Below are 21,728 nucleotides of genomic sequence, written 5' to 3'. Positions count from 1 at the left end.
AAGTGGAGAGACTACCACTGTGCCAGGCCCGCCCTTCTTTTTCCAGCTCTATGTCTAGAGGAATTTGTTTTAATTTGAAATGACCGTATCAGAAATCCAACAAGTTTTTTCCAGCTCTATCTCTAGAGGAATTTGTGGAATTTTGAAAATAGCAAATGCAGTCCTAGCAGGAGCTCAAAAAGGCGGTAAAATAAACCAAACATTCAAAATAAATACCCACAAAAAAGAATCATTGCCTCCCAAAAATATTGATTCTTGCAAGCACATGCATGCAACAAGCTGTGTGCCTCCTTAAGTTTAAAAAATGACAATATTTGCATTTGTTCATATGGTTGACTTCGATTGGCACAGTAGGACGCCATGGAACCACAAGAAACACGATGGAATCTAGTTTACTCAAAAACGGTGTAGGCTAGCTTAGATGTGTTTTGGCAGCTGGCACGAATGGGATTAGCGGTGGGAGATGGCATGAGGTGACTGGGTGATGCAAGATGACAGAAGGAGAGAGGATTCAGGAGGGGTCTGTTGCTGCTATGTTCATAGGTTTGCACCTGTCGGATTTGAGAAGGAAGACTGAAAGATGAGTGAATGGACGACTGCCAAGTCCAATCTTTATAAGTAGGAACAAAATGTCAATTGCACATATACAATTTTGTAACGAAAAGTAAAATCATTCCAATTGACAAATGATTTGGGATATCAAATGCATCCAATATTAGAAGCGAAAAATCATATCATACTAGCAAGATGCCCGTGCATTGCACAGAACATCAAGATGCATTATTTTACAAAACACCTATTGTGATTGACCCATGCAGGAGTAATCCCATGTGTAAAAACTAATGATATCTCGAGAATTTCATCAAAAAAATGGTATCTCGAGAATTTCATCAAAAAAATGATATCTCGAGAAAGATGAGAGATAAGGTGAGGAGTGGGGCGCGGTGGTGATTGGTGGTCGGACTTAGCAGAGGCATGGGGATGGACGACGCCGGCAGCGGCCACCATGCCAGATTGTTCCGGAGGCTTCTTTTTCAATTACTCAACAACGAAGTTGTGGGAGATAAGGATGAACGAGAGGTGCGGGTATCCTTTTGCAAAATTGCCATAGTTTGCTTTCTATCTGTCAGATATAGATCGAACGGTCTATATTGCAAGATGGCAGGCACACCATCATCACCAACTCGGTTTTTTATAAGAGTAGAGATGTAGCCTAACATAACCCTGGTTCCAGCCAAACTGCCCCTCAATCAAAATTTGTTTTGCATCATCAAGATCCATAAGGGCAAGGCAGGCAACAGCGAGTACATATCATGTGGCATGTGCTAATCAATGGCGAACAAGAACACAATACAAGAAACATCAAGACCAGCATTTGCATCATTCCAACATTGTGCTTACTGGAATTTTATCTTGTTCATTGGTAGGAATCCAAGCCTATAGCAAAATACGTCTTTCAGATAGCAGTTCTCCTAACACTAGAGAACAAGCCGTCTTCACACAAATTTTTAGTTTTAGACACACCTTTTTCATACTAATATTTGATTGATTGTGATAGCCTACAAGCGATTTTGCCTTGAATGAACGATGAAAAGTTTATCCCGTGAGCTGGGGTCAAAAGGCCTACAGACTTAGCATTTGTGGGACCCCACAACATAATATTTTAAATTATCTGTACATGCCTAGGCAAGTCAATGATGTACAATTACTGTAAGGTACTCATAGAAGGCAAACAAAACATGTGTATGGACACCAGAAAACATGTTTCCTTGACATGGTCAGACACAACGGAGCATTTTATTCAACATTGGATAGTATGTGCTTAATAAATGAATACCACATGATGGAGCAAAAATTACCTCCAGACAGTCGTTCATTGTATCCACCTCATGCAGCATTTCCATATAAGTAGGAAAATATCTGTCAAATTCTTCATTGAACTGCGCAAAGCATAAAAGAGAACATATTGTGAAGAAAAATAAGCACTAGAAGTAAGCCGGGTAACTTCTTTGAATGTGAGACATAAAAATATAAGAAAAACAAGAGAACTCACCTCCCAATTCCACACAGAGTGCTTTGGGAAAATATTTGGAGCAGACAAAGACGCACAGTAATGAAGATACTTCAATTCATTATTGAACCAATCGATGAATCCATCCGCACAGGTTTTTCTGTCTGCCCTTTCGCCATTCGTCATAGTAACCTGGTAAAAAATACATGCATCAAGTAGAATTCACTTACAGTGTTTGACTGAACTGAGCTTTGCCGAGAAGAAAAGGCTGATGCCAGTATACCAAAGCAGCATAATAGCTATATGCTCGTGATTTAAGTTAACCTTTACAAAAGTATCTCACACCTAAGGCCAATCATACTATAGGGAGCTAAATGGAAAAGCTAAATGGAAAATCCAGAAGGACCAGCAACCAACTTGCTTTGTTACTACAGTGCACTCATGGATTATTATCCACATGATCACTCAGGCATCATTACATTGCATCTCATGCCAATAATTATGTAATGCATTTTAGACTTAGAAGTACAACAATCACCAAGAAATGTCAATATGCTATTTAATTTAATGCAGTTTACTCCGAACCATCTAAAAGAATTGGTCCATTAGCAACCAGTAATAAGCTAGATAACAATGATCCAAAAGAAGTCATGGCATGTCACTGTCAATATTAGACCTTATAGCCATCAAATTTTACAGACTCAAGAAAGTAATTACCAATTAGCACACAGAATTTAGACCTGCTATTTACGAAAACAGGACAGAAAACTCCTGTACAACACATTTTGTATTGATTTGAGCGCAAATATGGCTTGGACCCTTGAGATAACAACAAATTACAAGTACACAATAGGAGGAGATACATTCATAACTTGCCTGATTGTGTAAGTAAACTTTGTATATTTCTTGACCAAGGCAAACAACATCATCCATAGAACTCACTTCATTGCTTGAACTTAACTCCGATCTTAACCGTGAGATTCCACTTTGAGGACTCCTATCACTAAAACGGACAATGGTTGGAAGCATTTCATTAAGAATAAACTGTTTCAGTCTCTCATCATCAGTAGCAACAGCAAGGCGGATCAATGCATGAAAAAAGGGTAGTGCTTCCATAGTTGCTTGATGATCCACCAAACACCCAAACAAGTACATACTAAACCTCCCAAAGCAATTGTGAAGTAAAAGATACCTACAAGAAGCATTGCTAAGTAGTAAGTAAATATGTAGTGATCACACAAAAAAAAACTAACTGAATGACGTTCATACCCCATAAGAGAGCTGGAAGATATGGATTTCAAGTCAGACTTTGGACAATTCAAATCCGGAAGGCCGCTATTAAGTTCTTTTGATGCTAAGACCCTGAGCAATAAAGATACAGAACGAGTGAATTTAAGCAGCAGCTCCACTTCTAATTTCTTGAGTTTGTCTTCCGGTCCGTATAGATCGCCAAAGAAATCTGGTACTTTAGCTCGGCCCTCGTGTATAAAACTGAGCCACGCATAACGAAAATTTCGCTCACAGTAGAAAAATAAAGATTCCAACAACAACAGCACCCATTTGTCCCAACATTCTCGAGGGCAACATCTGACTAATGGAATGAAGGTGAGCTCTATGAATTTCCCCAAATGATCAAATTCCATGAAGCTTATATCCGCCACAAGAGCATGGATGAAAAGAGAGCTGTCCAATTCAAAAAATGATCTTCCAACGTTCGCGCACAAGCCTATGACATTGTACCTGCAACATTATAATCTTTCAAACACCCAGACAATTGAAAGATCAGCTGGAAGCAGTTCAGTGTCATCTGGCACATTAGGACCTCCATTGCAGGGTATTAAATAGTGATCTGAACATAAATGCACATGTTGGCCAACTAATAGGCGACATGTCCAACAGCTAGGTGTAGCAGAGATGCGCATGCTGGGATGGATATGTGGCCACATAAGAAAGGATCGGGTCCGGAATGATGAGATACATGATAGAGTTGGGGTGGCACCAATTGAAGAGAAGCTTGTCCAACATCGTCTGAGATGGTTTGGGCATATACAGCGCAGGCCTCCAGAAGTGCCAGTGCATAGCAGATGGTTAAGGTGTCCTGACAATGTCAAGAGAGGTCGGGACAGACCAAACTTAACGTGGGAGGAGTCCGTAAAGAGGTATGAAGGACTGAAATATCACCAAAGATTTAGCCATGGAAGTTAGCTATCCACGGGCCAGAACCATGACTTGTTGTTGTTGTACGACTTCACAATATAGAAAGGGTGTATATCACTAATGCACCCGGAATACAATTCTTTTAAAACATATCTCTAGAAACAATAGAATCGGTTTGACAAACAGGTGTGAAGCAGCAGACTTACCCAGTCTCTCGAATTTCACGTAAGCGTGTTCCGATAGCATCCACCCTAATAGCATCAACTCCATCATTGTCAGGTAAAGTATTAGTCTCTGGTAGAAAAGTGAATATCTCCATGGTACTCATGAGTTTAGCTCTTCTAATAATTTCTGGCAGATCATACGCAGACTGATCCGTCCAAGCCATGTGTATGAAATGAAGGATCTGAAGTAAATGTGAAACATTGTAACTACATAATCACAATAAACCATGAAAAACAGCAATGTAAACTTGGTAGTTTTCATAAGCATTTGAACAGAGGGAGAACCTCAAAAAAATATCATTAGTTGTGTCACTGACAAATGGGGCCCATGCACATACATCTCTGCAATACTAGTTTAAAAACAGAAGTGATTTTTCCTATTTGCTCTCTGAAAAATCCTAAAAGTATATGGGTTCTACTGTCACAATCTGTAAAAAATTAAATGTTTGTGGTAGTTATTTACCCGTAAGAGCAGGGTAAGCATTAGCTGTAGAAAGGTAGATGAGTGCTGGTAATTAGCAATTGATGTTGGAGAGCATTTTTCCTGTGTTCCTGTAGAATGTTCAATTTTGCTTCCTTTGATCTCCTCAAATGACTTTACCAACAAATGTACTGTCTTCATAAATTGATCATCGCAAAGAAGACCAGACAGACGATATGTGTAACTCATGTATTCTTCATCCCACTCTGACTGGGTCCAAATTTTGTTCAAAGGGTTCAACAGAGACATAAGCAACTGCTTCTTACATTCAATCCTGACAGACAAAAGGCATAAAAATTGTTTTGCGTCATGATCAGCTGTAGTGAACTTTATAAATTAGTGCACTTAATGCGACAACATGGAAGTCTAAAATGATGTTATTGCCAATGTACCCTGGGCAGGCCATCACACTGATGAATGCTTCAGACAGGAGATTGTGCTCCCAAAGAAGTAGCTTGGCCTTTCCTTGATAGCCTGGCATTACTTTAAACTTACCTTGCACCATCAGTGATAATAGAACAGTCAGGGATGTAAATCCCTAGAGCAGCATAGCAAAAACTACGATGGCTATTTTCAGTATCCAAACCTCAAAGCAAAACATAAGCTACGATGCGCCAATAAGATTCGGGATACAACAACAACAACAAAGCCTTACAGGGCCTGTTTGGATTCATGCCAAAGCACTCCCTACCAAAAAGTTGGCTAGCCCACATAATTTAGCTACTGTTTGTATCGATGCCAGAAAATTGGCTCGCCCACCTTGCCGGCTCCCCTCCATGTTATTCACGCCAATGTATGGGCGAGACGAGGGTGCCGAAAAGCTTCGCCAAAAGATTGGCGTGGCGACTTCCGTTGTTAAATTGGTGGGCCCGGCGTGCATGCAGTAGGATTTGGCGATTATTTTGGCTTCTAAACAATCAGCAGCGCTTTTTACTGAATATAAAAAATGTGGGCCTTTGCGTGATTACTGCATGCAATGTGGTGGCGCACATAATTAACGACTTCCAACTGCAGCATCTCTCTCTTGTATAATTGATGACTTCTCTCTTCACGCCCACTCTTAGAACCAATTTGTAATTTTCTTAATGCTAGATAATAAATGTATTTATATACTTCCAAATCTAGTATCTCAATTTTCGTGGCCATAATGGTCACAATCCAAACAACAACATGCCAAAATTTTGGAGGCTGTAATGGTCACAATCCAAACACCAATGGCTTGCCAATATTTTGGTAGGGCTAACTGGGGCTCAAACTAAACATACCCTCAGTCCCAAACATGTCGGGGTAGGCTAGTGTTCAAACCCATAAGATTCAAGATATTCAAAGAAATAAAACTTCGCCACACCCCAAAACTCTGCAATGTATTTACTGCTCGACGACAGCACCTCTCCACTAGGGCTCCATCCCTTCCGTCAGCTTCCCTATTTTTCTTACCTATGCTAGCATTGAAACTAGATGTTTATTTTTGTCCCTATTTGGGGATTCTTCCACCTCTCCATTGCTGGTTCTCTCCTCAATGGCCATTGTCAACCCATCATATACCGGTTGAGCATGATTTAGCCTGGGTACATGTTTAATGCTAGAGTGCATGTTTAGTTGGCAAGATGGATTTCGTCTCTAGCCTATGGTGTGGCAAGGTCGGCTGGAGCCAAGTCAATGGGAAAATATAAAAGAGTGCATATGGTGAGCCTGGATAAGGTGTAAACCGAAGTGCAATGTGCCCATCCGTAAATTGATAATAACATGGTCCACAAAAAAATAATTCAGTTATTTAGTCTTCAAACCAACCACAATTCCCACACATACACCATATTCAACCAAAAAAACCTGTTACAGTGCACGTACACAGCCTAACTAGCTCCAGTCTAACTCTTACAAACCAGGCTACAATAAGTCCAAATTCCGATACTGTGATGATGGTGCATTACAATTATACATGTTACTCCCTCCGTTCCATTTGAACCAAAACCGTGACAAGAATTACGGAACACAGGGAGTACAAGGTAGGTCAAGTCACAATCATACAGTTTCATAATGAAAACACCTACAGGACATGTGTATTATCATAACTCCAAAAACAAATGTTTTAAGAATCACTTGAACTTTAGAAGAGGTAATTCGGCAACCACAAGTCCAAATATGTGGGGTAAAAACAATAAGAAAATGGAGAGAATAACACTACACTTACCAGACATTTTGACCCAAAAGACTCGGTGGGTCTTTCCAAATCACTAGTAGCATTACCCTGAACAGGATCATACTCTTGATCATCAAAATTGTTAACAGCCAGGGCCTGATGGAAGATAGGCAACAAGATATAAACATATATTGTTGATGGATAGGTATAGTATCACGCACAGTACTTGTTAATGAGTTCTTTGAAGGAAGCCCCACCTCCAATCCTGGTTTATCAGTGTCATTTACCACTTGCTTCACAGATAAGCTAGTGAATGGATCAGCTTTGAGACATGAAGGTTTAAAACAAGAATCAGGAGAAGGTGGTATAATGAGTGGATATTCTAGATAGGGAAGAGCAACTGATAAGCCTGCATTTTCATCTTTCTGAGCCCAAGGTCCCAGCCTTGCAGTCTGAACATGTATTTGACGAGATGACATTGTATTGGAGGATGCAGAGAGGTCAGTAGTGTGTCTGTCTTGACTCCCATCTCCCCCTACAGAAGAAGAAAAATATAAGAAATGAGCAGACACATTTGACAACTATGCATAGATATTCAATATGTATTCCAGTGCTGATGAGTTCTAAGGGCTCCTTTGATACAAAGGAAATGCATAGGATTTTTACAGGATTTGGATCCTTAGGATTTTTTCCTGTGATGGTCGTTTGATTTGTAGGATTGAAATCCTTAGGATTTTTTCCATATGATTCATTTATACTACATTTTGGAGGAAATTTTCCATCCACTCAAACTTCTTTGTAGAATTCCTTTGCTTTTCTTGTGCTATCAAACACTTCTCCAAATCCCGTAGGATACAAGAGGACATGACACTGTATTCTTACATTTTCCCTATTCCTGCGTTTTGAGAATCCTGAGAATCAAAGAGGCCCTAAATAGTAACAAAAAGAACACAACATCCTATATATCTAAGCAGGTGATCCCATTTTCGAGCACATGCGAGCCCTCCACATTCCATTTTCCAGCACATGCAAGACTTCCACACCATTATTTTCTTTTTCAGCAACAAAAAATTCAACTGAAGCAGGTCACGAGCTATTATAACATGCAACCAACCTCCATTTACTGCTATTTCTGATATTGTTCATATGGCAAGAATATCGAGGGGTATTATTCTCATACATTCTAATTATATTTTCAATAATTTTATTGCTATATAAATAAATTCCTGCATCAATTCCAGCATACTCTCTCCATAACTACTCCCTCCATTCCAAACAAAGCTAGAACATCTTATAATTTGGTAAGGACAGAGTACATTGTAAGCAGGAAAGGGTCTATTATTTTTAGCCACTAGGTTAAATTTAATTATTAAAAGACACTCTGCACATAAACTAGTACCAGGATATAGCAATATTTTGCGTCTGCAAGTTTGATGGTTGCCATTTCTCAACTATTATGTTTTCAGATAGAATTTACTATTGAATCCTCAAAAAAAAGGTCAGATTAAAACAAGTACAACTCATGACAAAACTAGAACATCTTACAATTTGGAAAGGACGGAGTACATGGTAAGCAGAAAAGTATCTATAACTTTTAGCTGCTAGGCTAAAATTTAATCATTAAAAGATGTTCTGCACATAAAACTAGTACCAGGATACTGTCCATATTTTGCATCTGCAAGTTTGATGGTTGCCCTTTCTTAACTATTATTATGTTTTCAGATGGAATTTACCGTTGAATCCTCAAAAATGTTGAGTTACTATATACTCCATTTATTTTCTCTCCAGCAAGAGTTCTCAAACAATACCATGTTAGTGGCTTAAGAGCAAAAGGTGCATCTTACCTTTGTTCTGTTTGATGGAATAAAAGGCTAGTACATCTTCTTCCGTGATGTAAGGAGAGAAGAAATCCTGCATGTCAATCGATTTATTAACTTGAGAATTAAAGACACTTCACAAAATTGATTTACACATTTCTACTTGGTTTTATTGTCAATAATTGCCAAAATCATGTAATAAAATAACCAAGCTAAAAGATCTCCAACAGAGCTGAATATGCATATATCCCATAAAGCGGAAGTACCACTTAACCTTACCAAACAAGTTAGTACGAAGTAAAAACAGAAATACCCCCTGTTGTACTGTGTGTGTGCATGCGCTTAAGGCCCATGTGGCCCATGTAACCCAGCAAACTATATATGTGCTGCCCTCCTGCATAGGAAACACTTAACCCCAAAAGAATACAACACCACAGGTCAGCTCTCTATCCTAGCCGCCACCCCTCTCTCCGGTACTTCAACATGGGGTCAGAGCTTGGGTTCCCAGCAGTGTTGATTGTCGCTGGCTGGTGATGCTTGCGGCGACTGTCTGGGAGGAGGAGGCTTGTATGGAAGGGAGGTGAAAACACAGATCTGAGGGATGGAGGTAGCAGAGAGGTTGAAAGTGGGGAGCCGTGGTTGCTCGAGGTTGCTAGGGGTGTAACTCAAGCTTGGAAAGATAGGGGACAGCCAGAGATTGGCAAAGGCGTTGGAGAAGCTAGCTGAGCTCCTTGCCGTCAAGGCAGAGGGTGTGCCTTACCCAGGTGTGCTTGTTCCTCAGCCTGAGGTGATTCAGAAAATAGAATTGATGCCAAATGACATCAACCTGACCTAAGCTGGTCTAGAAGAGCATTGCTAATATTGTGGACAAAGGGGCTGAAAGGCTATGTCAATGAACCGGAAAACAGGGCAAGTGAAGAGAGGAAGAAGTGGAGTGTCGTCAACTCTCTGGTGGTGGCATGGCTGCTGAACTTCTTGACTCCATCCATTGCAGCAGCCGTGGAGACTCTTCCCCATGCAAGCAGAGGTATGGAAAACCCTGGAAACAATGTAATCCGGGAAAGGGAACATAATGCTTATGGCACAGACTGAGGATAGAGTAAATGAGTTAAAGCAGGGGGATAAATCGGTGATGGAATATGTAGCAAAATTGCAGCATTTGTGGGCTGACTTAGACCGCTATGATCCACTGGAATTGCCACATTCAGAATGTATATAGTTGCCACTTGCCACTAAGAAGTGGGTAGAGCATAGGAGAGATGAAATTCTTGAAAGGACTTCACTCAGAATTTGAAGGGAGGCGTGCTGGGTTCTTTCATCAGCCAAAGCTTCCCTCACTTGAGGAGGCAGTTGCAGAAATGGCACAAGAGGAGGTCAGGTTTAAGTTGACCAAGATTGGAGAGGATGGCTGGAAGGAAACATGGGACAGGAATCAGGCATAGTGGATTGTTGTACATGGATCGTCAAGTGTCTAGGTCTGGTGCTAGTCCTGTTTTGGCAGACTAGTTGGAGGAAGTGAGACAATGGCAATGATCCATCACTGCCACATGCCCACATGGGGCATATGGCTTTTGATAAGATGAGTAAGCTGTCTCCTGCTGTAATGTGTGGAATAGACACGAGTAAAGCTTATGTGTGATGCATGTGAACATGCAAAGTACAAAAGAATCAAATATTAAGAATCAAATATTTGAGTAACGGGCTCAGGAGTATATCCCTGTTTATGTTGATTCACTGATGTGTGGACATGTCCTGTCATTTCTATTGGTGGAATGAAATATTTTGTGACATTTATAGATTGCCACATTCACATGACTTGGGTGTACCTCCTGCTACATAAAGATGATGTATTCCAATGTTTTCAGGAGTTTTATACCTATGTGCAAAACCAATTTAATGTGCAGGTGCAGGTGATCAGATCTGCTAATGGAGCTGAATATGTAAACAAGCAATTTGGAGGCTTTCTGTCAGCACAAGGCATAATGCACCAAACATCATGTCCAGATACCCCTGCTCAGAATGGTGTTGCAGAAAGAAAGAACCGAAACATTCTAGAAGTGGTTCGCTCACTTATGTTCACCATGAATGTGCTAAAATTATTGTGGAGTGAAGCTGTCATGACTGCAATGTTCCTGATCAATCAGATGCCTTCAAAAACGCTTAGCATGAAATCTCCTTGTGAGATGCTATTCAGGGAGAATCAATTCACAGTTTCTCCTAAGTTAATTGGGTGTACTTGCTTCTTCAGAGAACACCGACCATCAGTGGAAAGCTGGATCCATGAGCTGTACAATGCATATTTGTTGGATATCATGCAGCCCAGCAAGGCTATACATGTTGGAGTCATAAGGATAAGTATGGATGTCACCTTTCGGGGGTGGCAATAGCGGGATCCTTCATTCCAGCTGTAGTTGATGGGGCTGAAGGAATCCTCAGGTGCATACTACCATACTACAAGAGAGTTGTGGAGGAACAAGTGCGCCAGGGGTTGGGGGGGGGGGGGGGGGGGGGGCAGTTAGTGGAGGAACAACTGCGCCGGGAACCTCATCTGAAGTGGAGGCATATGAGAATTCAAGTACTCAAGAAGCATGACCTAATCTACAATTGCTCTCAGGAAGAAAGTAGCAAGGAGAACTTTGAGCAAGGGCAATCTTGAGAATGACATAAGTAATTATGTCACCTATGAAGCTCTATCACCTTCATTTAGAGCATTTGTCGCATCACTTCAAGCCGTGCTTGTTCCAAAAGACTGGAAAGAAGCAAGACAAGATCCAAAATGGTGTGAAGCCATGAGGGAAGAGTTGGAGGCTCTGAGAAAGAACAAAACGTGGGAGCTAGCAAATCTTCCAGAAGGGAAGAAGGCAGTCAATTGCAAGTGGAGCAGAATCCCGAGGGTAAAGTTGACCGATGCAAGGCAAGACTAGTAGCTAGAGGGTACAGCCAAACCTATGGTATTGACTGACATAAACATTCGCCCCAGTTCCAAAGATGAATACAGTGAGGATTCTGATTTCGTGTGCAACTAATTTTGGATGGCCACTCCACCAACTCAATGTCAAAAATGCCTTCTTACATGGAGATCTATAAGAGGAAGTGTAAATGGAAATTCCTCCAGGACTTTCTACACCTGCGATTGCTAGGATGGTTTGTAGATTGAGAAAGTCTCTCTACGATTTGAAGCAGTCGCCAAGGACTTGGTTTGACCGGTTCAGGCAAGCAACTTGCAATGTGGAGTATAAACAATGCAATGGAGATCACATGGTTTTCTATAAACATTTCAAGCAATAGATCACTATTCTTGCAGTATATGTGGATGACATCACAACAACAGGAGACAATGAAGAGGAGATTAGAAAACTGAATAAATGCTAGGCAAAGCATTTGAAGTTGAACATCTTGGTCAGCTAAAATATTTCCTGGGTATCGAAGTTGCCAGATCAAAGGGGGAATAGCCCTATCTCAGAGGAAGTATTACCTTAGAGTCATATGGGAATGCTTGGATGTAGAGCAGCTCCAACTCCCATTGAACAAAATCACAAATTGACAACACAGCTTGGTGAACCGGTAACAAAGAAAATGTCAACAATTGGTTGGCAGACTTCTGTACTTATGTCACGCTTGACCAGATATTACATATGCGGTAAGTGCAGTAAGTAGATATATTCATGACCCCAGAAATGGACACCTTGATGCAGTCTATAGAATCCTGAGGTATCTAAAGGGCAGCCCTGGTATGGGACTCTGGTTCAAGAGTAATGGCCATTTGAATATTGATGGTTATAGTGATGCTGATTGGGTTAGCTGTCTTGATGATAGACGATCAACCTCAGGCTATTGTGTGTTTGTTGGTGGAAATTTGGTGTCATGAAGAAGCAAAAAAGAACCGGTAGAACCAAAAACAACTGCAGAAGCTAAGTATAGGGCAATGCCTCAAGGGCTGAGTGAGATGTTGTGGGTTGCTCGAGCTAAAGGCGCTCAGACAAGATCCTTTGAATCATGTGTGGGTTGCTCGAGCTAAAGCGCTCAGACAAGATCCTTTGAATCATGTGTGGGATGCTGATGGCAAATGCCTCAAGGGCTGAGTGAGATGTTGTGGGTTGCTCGAGCTAAAGGCGCTCAGACAAGATATCTATCATGCTCGTGTGTCAACAAATCTGCCATCAGCATTGCTAATAATCCAGTGCAGCATGACAGAACAAAACATGTGGAGATAGACAGATTCTTTATCAAAGAGAAATTGGATGCAAGAATCATCAAGATAACTCATGTGAGCTCTGGAAAACAAGTCGCCGATTGTCTAACAAAAGGCTTGGGAACAAGGGCGAGCAACCTTGGTTGTGAGAAGATGGGTATGATAGATATCTATCATACCTCATGGGAGGGAGTGTTGGGCTGTGTCTTCTCTATGTTCTGTGTGTGTGTGTGTGTGCTTAAGGCCCATCTGGCCCATGTACCCAGCAGCCTATATGTGGGCTGCCCTCCTGTACAGGAAACCCTAACCCAAAAGAATACAACAACACAGGTCAGCTCTCTATCCCAGCCGCCACACCTCTCTCCCCTACTTCAACACCCCCTTATAGAGCAAATTAGGGAACTCGTTGCATATACCATGCAACAAAAGGTAAGTATATCGTATACATGTAATTACCATGCAAAGTGGTTTAAAATGTACTAATGAGTAATGAGAAACACATGATAATATGGTATGCGATCTCTAGCTTGTAAACACTATACAGCATAACAGTGATAAAGAACTTTCCTAATCAAACTGGCAAGGTACTCCACATGTGGCTAAATATAACAGAAACGAGTCTGCTTATATCTGAATACAAGGTCAACTAACCTTCATATCTGAAGGAAGAGCAGTGCTATTAACAGCTTTGCATACGTGAATGATACATGAGCATATTTGCGATTGGGCACTCTGGGCTATTGAAAGATCCTAGACAACAATGTTAATAAGCAACAAGAAAGTAAGTTAGCCAACTCATAGAGAACTCGGACACTATAAAACAGGATTTGAAGCCTAGTTAAGGACATGGTATAGTTATTTATGCCCGTCTCCTTGCATGTTAGTTGCACAAATCTCTGACCACTAAGAACACATCCAATCATGGTTAAAAATTCAATTATTGTGAAATTTTCAAGGTAACATCTCAAACAGGTAGAATAAATATCCAGAAGCAAATACCCTACTTCAAAAAAGAACAGCAAACTAAAATCAGGGAGAGTGATTTCAGGTTCATGGACATGGAGTATAAGATTAATAGTAGACTACGGTCTAAACTGCCAACAAAGTTCGATTAACCAGTCTAAACAGGTTATAATTGTGTTTCCCTCACGACGGAAGGAAAGTGTTGAGCTTACATGACAGCTGGCAGTGATTGATGACAATAGTTCAAAAAGTTTATTCACAACTGCGGGAACTACAGGTGGATGACGCCTCAGGTAAGGGCAAAACGCACTCAAGTAGTGTCCAAGGATAACGGCCAGTCTTGGTTCCGTCCACTTCAAAGACAGAAGCTGAGTAAGTAGACCTGATTTACAATCACAGGGTGAGTTAATGATAAAACAGAACTACGTTTACCACAAAAGAAGAAAAGGTGAATAATCTGCAGACCTCCAAATATGTCATGTATCCTGTGCAATGAAAATTGTGTGTCCAGAATAATCTCTCCATTCTCAACCGAATCATCAAAAATAGCATTGACAACCGTGTTAAGCACTAGCTGTGCACTTTCAAATGCAGCCAAATCCTAAAATACTCATGCAGTCAGCACAATTTCACCAGCACAAATAAATTTATAAGAAAACACGACAAATAATTAAGCTCTGGCTGAATAATTAAGGGTCCAACCTTGGGGGGGTTTGATACAGTGATTGCATCTCCAGTGACGCTATTAATTCTCTGTGCAACTCTGCTGGCGGCAAGGATTGGTCTTCGATAAGCAATATATTTTATGAGATCCAACTGAGTGGAGGAATCAAATCGTTACATTCAGCAGACAGCAAACATAAGAACCACCATAAGCAACTCTTATGATAAGACTTGAGAAAGCTTCAACAGATAGTAAACATGAAGTGGTAGGCAACAGATTACTAACTGGAGGAGGGCTATGAGATGTAACAAGAAACGCACCAGTCTGGAGCGGTACTGTATGAAGCCATTCTTTCCATGAAGCTCATCGCTCCATAACTCTAACGAGCATGGCAATATGGTTCCAGGTGTCTTGAGCATTCTTTTAAATGAAACGTCCAGAATCACACTGCATATACCATCGCTAAAAAATAAAATTGTTCCAATATTGCCCTTTTCTGCTGAATTGGTCCCAGATGCAAAAGCAACATCCGCAGGGTCAGAGGCTAAAAAAAATTCTTTAGGTCCCTTAGTTAGCACCATCTGCATGAGGAATAAATTTCATAAGGATAATGTTGCATCTACTCCCTCTATTTCAAATTATTTTTCCAAGCATACCATATGTATAGACCTAGGGTGCACAAGAAATTTCAGTGGTGTTGGATTAAGCATACTCTACTAACTTACAAACTATCACTACAACATCTTTAACAACACTAAAGCAGGGGCATAATCCGCAACTAGTGTGATAGCTGCACTAATGATTTGCTCATTGGACAAACGTTGTCAGACAACACTTCCCGTAAATCTGTACTATGGATATCAAGTCATATGGACTGCTGGATCTTTCTTATCAGATGGCTCACAATTAACATCTTTAGCTGAAGCACAACGTGGCTACAACTACACCGTTGGATAGACTAATCAAACAGTCCATGGTGCAGGAATTCGCGGTGGCCCCGGCAATGTGCTGCAGCATGCCCCTCTCTGAACATGCTTGTACACACGCGTGATTCTCCCATCTCTGTCTAGAAAGTTCTGGCATGCTCACACGAGTAGTACTAGCAACTACTAGCAAGAAAACAGAGAGGGAGTGAGAGAGATTAGAAAATTCTGGCATGCTCACGTTGGTGGTACTAGCAAGTAGCAAAAAGGAGACAGAGAGATATGGCATGCAGCGGTACAGCCTCTGGAAAGGCGCAAATTTTATTTTACCAAATTAGAGAACTGCAAGTACTATAATAATAGTATGAATATGATATATGTTGTAACTAAATATCTTCACCTTCACTTATAGTTCCGTTTTACAAATGTTGTGACATGGTTTTCCCTTTGTTTTTACCAACAATTTTTGTGTACAAGAATCGATCAAATCATTGTTCGCATAATCGTCTGATTTATGATGATAAATAATTGACTTAATACTCTCCCCATTGCTCGGTCTAGAACTTGTAAATTTTATCAAGAAAAATATTGGAGGGGGTATCCCTTTTCTTTGGTACGACCGCACGACCCTCTCTACCGAGCCAGACTGCCTAACCTGGAAATGGAGCGCAAGCGGTGTCTACTCCACCAAATCGGCCTACATCGACACTTTCAACGGCTCTATCACCTGCGACGTATGGAAGCTTACCTGGAAGAGCTGGGCGCCGCCGAGCGTCAGATTCTTCCACTAGTTCGGTGCTGAACTGCGGACCGGCTTGCCCGCCGAGGCCAGCAGCACCCCGCGCGCTGCACCCTCTGCGATCAGGCCCCCGAGACCATGCACCACCTACTCCTCGCATGCCCCTTCACCCGGCAGATTTGGCACGAAGTGCTGCACTGGCTGAGGATCCCCTGCACCCCGCCCGACCATGAGGACTCACTCAATGACTGGTGGCAATCGGCAAGACAGCTCGCCCCCAAGCCCATGCGCAAGGGCCTTGCCACCATGACCCTGCTCGTCCCCCGGATGACATGGAAGCACCGCAACGATTGCATTTTCAACCGAGGACGCCCATCTGTGACCAGCCTGCTCACGAAGATCAAGGATGAGGCTGCCCTCTGGACCGGAGCTGGTGCATTAGGGCTTAGAGCCATCACCCCCCAAACCTGGGATGTCCCCTAAATCGTTTTCAAACTATGTAACTGCCTCCTAGGAGGATTGTAGCCCAAACTCTCTCTTTTCAATGCAATGAAACGCAAGCTCTCTTGCATTTACTTGAAACAAATAATGCACCGCTACAATTTTTTTGGAAGTTTTTAGAGTTGATCATTAATTAATTAATGAGTTGCATTAATCCACTCATCTAGTTTACACGACGATACTTACGTTACACACACCCATGTGTACATACCTTTCACTAGAAAGATTGCGAGATTAACAGAATTTGTTATCGTGCATTGTCTATGTGTGTGTATGGATATTACTTGAAGAAAATAAGTTAATGAAATTGACATATGTCCCTCCCAAGATATGACATTTCACAAGACGTGCATGGCGCGTGCCGTAGAGAAATATTGCCAAACAGAAAGAATAGTTTAGTAAAGCTGTGTGAGATATACCAGCCAAAACGGTAAGCACTGAAAATGAAGTGCAATCTTGTAATGTTGGTAATATTCCAGCATCTACAAGCACGAACATAAGGTAGACATCAGGGCCACTTAGAACTCAAAAAGGGGGCAAATTACCAACCAATATGCATTAAAGTATTTAACAAGATACCAAAATAAGCAAAGAATACTATTTGAAGAGCACTGATACCATGAAAGGCAAACAATACTATCAGATGAGCACTGACCTGTCGAAGGAAACAGGAGGTCTTAATGGTATCTGAAACAATACATTGCATGTTGGATGAAACCAGAGTAACCAAACAGTCGCAGATACCCTCGGCAACGTCGAGCTCCCTTTCACTACTAAAATCAGAGCATGCTCTATCTTTGGTCAAAGAATCTTGTGAAATGCTCATCAAGATCTCAAAGACATGGCCCATTGCATCGTCATAATCCTGTGCGGCAGTAATAGGCCTTCTTCTGAGAAAACATTCACAGCCACAATCAATACAGAAGGAAGGGGGGGAAGTTGTTGGCTTAGGAGAAAGGAGAAACCAATATTATACACACCTTTGGCACAGAATTTTGAAGAACTTCAAAGCATATGTCTGGAATTTACTGAGATGAAGTAAGGACTCGCATCTGCAAAATTAAGGATCATATGGTCATCATCAAAATAAAGATAACACCAACAAACAAATTCAAATTTCTGAAAACAAACCTTTTAACTAAACCATGTTTGACAAGGTGAACCACTGGAACCCACTCCGCATACGCATTTGCAGCAAGCAAGCAAGATGTTACCGTCAAGACATCCTTTTCAGTTGATACCATGAGCTCGTCAGGGCGTTCAGCAATAATTGATTCAAAATGTTTCTCGAGCAACTACAACGGGATATCCAAAGAAGAATTCACATTAAGAAGCCATATCTTACCAGATAAACTATCAACGTTGAATACATAGTAAGAAAAATAACTTACTGACGAAAGGAAAAGCATGACATTTGTGAGAAACTCATCTAGATCAGGTAAATCTGCTTCACATAGGCCACCTAACAAGGAGAGTAACATTCGTTTACCTTAGTAATTGAAATGGTTGCAAAGAAATTAACCAAGGAAAACATCATTACCTCTGAAATCTGAAATCCACTTTAACGTGAAGGCGGCCAACTCAGCCTAACAGTTAGAGCGACACTTATTAACAATAACTTGAATGCTGGGAAGGAAAGGAACTGGAAGTTTATATGTTGATGAACTCACATCGTCAGGACCTGGTTTAGATAGATAAGTAACGGGAGAAAGCAAATCATTCAATAGAGAAATTCCACCACTCCAAATTGCCTGCGAAATAACATTGAGATTTGAACACAAAACAGGCACAGAAACAAATAAAACAAATAACAAAAACGGACAAAAAAGGAAGAACCTTTGCCACTAAAGCAGCTGTAGCACTCCTTGAACTGAATAGATGCTGCCAATATCAAAATGCCACGAGTTATAGATGAGTCGTACGATCAGAGTAACAACTTATGCACTACTCCTATCTAACAATCAATCCCATAAATGACACATATTTTACAGGCAAATCCCACAACAGCCATACTAGCATCATGATGAAGTAGTGACCAAAGTAAGCTAGACCGTGTACAAGAATTGCATACACAGTGAATAAGTAAGTGGCATTATTACAAACTGTATCTTCGTCTACTAACTGTCTCTGGGCCCAGCTCCCTGTGTGAGAGAAAAAGAATCAAACATACTACTACCTACGTTCATTTTTGTAAGAAGTTTCTGTAAGAGGTACTGGAGTTGTTACAAATGGGAACGTATATTTAGTAATGCTAGTCTTGCTGGATGTTGTTGTCTCTGTTGTCTCGATTAAAAAAAAGATTAAAGCTGGGTGATAACAGATGTCTTCCCGGTCGGAGACAATAGGATATACGAATTGCGACTCTATTCAGTGCTATCTAACTGGGAAAGCATAAGAAAACGCAAGAACAGCCTCTGACTCGAGCTAATTGAAAACGAGGAATAACCCGCATCATTTTGAAGCCGTGGTGCCGGAGTTGAGGCGGAAGACCCTTCCCAAGCAGCTGAAGCGATGCCTTCGCAAACAAATCCTCGTACAATTCTTCCCCCTATAATACAGCATATAATTACACAAAATCCCCAGATCAATCGGTAGAAAAACACGAAATCTAGAAGTGTGATCCGGAGAATTTCGGGGGGAGGGGTGGGGGGAGAATTTCGGGGGGAAGGGGGAGGGGGGGAGACTAACAAGCTCGCGCATTGCAGAGGCCGCGGACACGCTGGGGTCGAAATCGACGTCGTCGCCGGAGAATTCCTTCTCCGCCGACGCCTTCATAGAGGAGCTCCCGGCCCGCAGAAGATGCTTCTAGAAGCACACGGGATGGGGGGGGGGGGGGGGGGGGGAGGGGGGGTTCGGGGGGCATTAACTCCGTCGCTTGCGGTGGACTAGGGTTGGCGGAAAAGAAGTATACGAGACCATGTCTCACGCTAGACTCATCTGATGGATAACACGTGGCATTCATAAATTATAAAACATTGGCGATGGATGTTTTATAATTTGTGAATGTTACGTGTCATTTATCAAGACGGGTCTCACCTACTAACCGTGAGACCTGGTCTCATATAATTTTTTTTCGGGATTGGCTGGTCCACTTGAAGCAACTCTGCAGCTCTTCATTTGTAAAGTATTTCTTCTGTCTCAAAATTCTTGTTTTAAATTTATTTAAATACAAATGTATCAAGTCATATTTTTAGTATTAGATACATTCATATGTAAACAAATTTAAGACAAGAATTTAGAGATGAAGGAAGTACATACTAATACTCACCTTGTTATAGAGTCTGCCAGCGATTAAAAGGGTGAAAAGAAAAAACGCTTTCAATGCAAGGAAAAGAAGTGTTGATTAAATTAGTTGTCCAAGCAATTCCATTATATGTCTTTCAATTGCTAAAAGGAATTTGCAAGTTAATTACTGACGAAATTGCTGGGTTTTGATGGGATGACAGCAAGAAAAAGAAGATAATGCATTGGTTCGTTTGGTGAAAATTGTGTGTTCCGAAGAAGAGAGGGTGATTGGGATTCAGATACCTTCACAATTTTTAATCTTGCTATGTTAGTAAAACAGTGTTGATGGCTAATTCAAAACCCGGACTCTTTGTGTACACAAGTATCGAGAGCGAAATATTGTCCCGATGACAATATCCTAAGGGCTGGCCCAAAAAGGGGGTCTTCGTACTTGGCAAAGCATTGTGGCAGGGATTCAAACTTTTAAGAGGAGTTGCATTTGACGAGTTGGAACAGGTACATAAATCAATATTTGGCAAGATCCGTGGATTCCTAGCAGTGCTTCGCGAAAAGTCATCACACCCAGGGGTGCAATCATGTTGACAAATGTGGCAGACTTGATTGACCCTCACACTGGACACTGGGATGAAGTTCTATTAAGAGGTGTTCTTTCACCGGTGGATGTGCAGAGGATACTCCAAATCCCTCACAACGTTCAAGGATTTGAGGATTTCGTCGCATGGCATTATACAAAGGGATTTTTACATCTGTGCCTCTGGTTCCTTAGTTCTATTTATTCATTCCTGCGTTCTTAACTTTTGTTCAATTTTTCCTACTCCCTTGTCAGAAACCCTTATAACTGGGCATAACGGACGTTGTCGTCGGGTCAAAGGCTTGACCGTTAACTCTGACTAGTGGGGCCACGCTGGACTGTGTCGTCCGTTCGACCTGACAAGTGGGGCCGCGTTGGGTGGTGTCGTTGTTCGACCGTTGGGCCGCTAATCGTTAATTCTTTTATAATCACTGCAGATAAAAGGTCTAGCAATTCAAACACCGTCCATGGCTGCTGTGACCCCATTATGTAATTCAAATCAAGACAAAAAATTAAGTAGATCTCACATAGTTTATTATAACCAACCGTGTGAGATGTAGCATAAAATATCTTCGGACCATGTCTGAATAAGGGACCGTGTCTGATGACACTTTGCGCGCCAGTTTTTTGGCTGAAGCGATTCCAAATTTTCGGCTTCCGCGGAAATATCTACCTCCCCGCCCCTCCTCCTTACCAAAAGCCACATTCCCCCCTTTCCGCCTCCCTTTCCAAGTTGAAACCTTCACTCCTTGCTTGCAGCGCCGCCGCCTCCTCGCCGGCGACCCTCCTTCACGTTGCTCGGCCTCGCCTATCTAGGCAGGTAATCCACACCCGACCCACATCCTCCTCATCCTTTCACATCCCACATGCCCCGACCGCCAGTGCAAGCGCGACACCTTTCACCCAAATAACCGACCCCTCCACCAAATAAGCGCCGGCCTAAGCCATGGTGCACGCAGTATAGCCAGGACCTCAAGGAGCATTTGGCAGCGGAGAAGCAAATCACGGCTGCACACACGGATGAGGTTGTGATGGCTGCCATTCGTGCCGACCCCCCGATCTTGGAGGAGCACCTCGTCGTCGAGGCCACCGTTGACGC

General features: G+C 41.7%; 1 protein-coding gene and 1 pseudogene across 4 annotated transcripts in view; one reads left to right on the top strand and one right to left on the bottom strand.

Moving 5' to 3' along the window:
- Positions 1-19,633, bottom strand: part of LOC125545780 (protein HASTY 1) — a 30,586-nt gene extending 10,953 nt beyond the window's left edge. For 3 of the 4 annotated variants that reach the window (XM_087513813.1, XM_087513815.1, XM_087513816.1), the window contains exons 1-25: positions 19,501-19,633; positions 19,259-19,360; positions 18,649-18,693; positions 18,483-18,563; positions 18,353-18,398; positions 18,204-18,274; positions 17,944-18,107; positions 17,793-17,864; positions 17,468-17,702; positions 17,232-17,294; positions 14,970-15,230; positions 14,688-14,801; positions 14,451-14,586; positions 14,198-14,367; positions 13,674-13,772; positions 8,858-8,924; positions 7,271-7,548; positions 7,065-7,169; positions 5,266-5,363; positions 4,856-5,147; positions 4,375-4,574; positions 3,281-3,751; positions 2,888-3,203; positions 2,054-2,203; positions 1,860-1,940 (exon numbers count right to left, since the gene is read on the bottom strand). In XM_087513813.1, the coding sequence (XP_087369939.1) occupies positions 1,860-1,940; positions 2,054-2,203; positions 2,888-3,203; positions 3,281-3,751; positions 4,375-4,574; positions 4,856-5,147; positions 5,266-5,363; positions 7,065-7,169; positions 7,271-7,548; positions 8,858-8,924; positions 13,674-13,772; positions 14,198-14,367; positions 14,451-14,586; positions 14,688-14,801; positions 14,970-15,230; positions 17,232-17,294; positions 17,468-17,702; positions 17,793-17,864; positions 17,944-18,107; positions 18,204-18,274; positions 18,353-18,398; positions 18,483-18,563; positions 18,649-18,693; positions 19,259-19,360; positions 19,501-19,587 (3,804 nt within the window). In that variant the 5' untranslated portion in view covers positions 19,588-19,633. The remainder of the gene's footprint in view (positions 1-1,859; positions 1,941-2,053; positions 2,204-2,887; positions 3,204-3,280; positions 3,752-4,374; positions 4,575-4,855; positions 5,148-5,265; positions 5,364-7,064; positions 7,170-7,270; positions 7,549-8,857; positions 8,925-13,673; positions 13,773-14,197; positions 14,368-14,450; positions 14,587-14,687; positions 14,802-14,969; positions 15,231-17,231; positions 17,295-17,467; positions 17,703-17,792; positions 17,865-17,943; positions 18,108-18,203; positions 18,275-18,352; positions 18,399-18,482; positions 18,564-18,648; positions 18,694-19,258; positions 19,361-19,500) is intronic. The other variant, XM_087513814.1, reaches the window with a different exon arrangement.
- LOC147981120 (uncharacterized) lies at positions 9,496-11,312 on the top strand (annotated as a pseudogene).
- Positions 19,634-21,728: the final 2,095 nt, after the last annotated feature.

The sequence above is a fragment of the Triticum urartu genome, chromosome 3A, assembly GCF_056163025.1.
Source record: "Triticum urartu cultivar PI428250 chromosome 3A, HENAU_Tu73, whole genome shotgun sequence".
Lineage (NCBI taxonomy): Eukaryota > Viridiplantae > Streptophyta > Magnoliopsida > Poales > Poaceae > Triticum > Triticum urartu.
The sequence above is the reverse complement of the archived record's forward strand: the minus strand, read 5'-3'. Positions and strand labels throughout refer to the sequence as shown.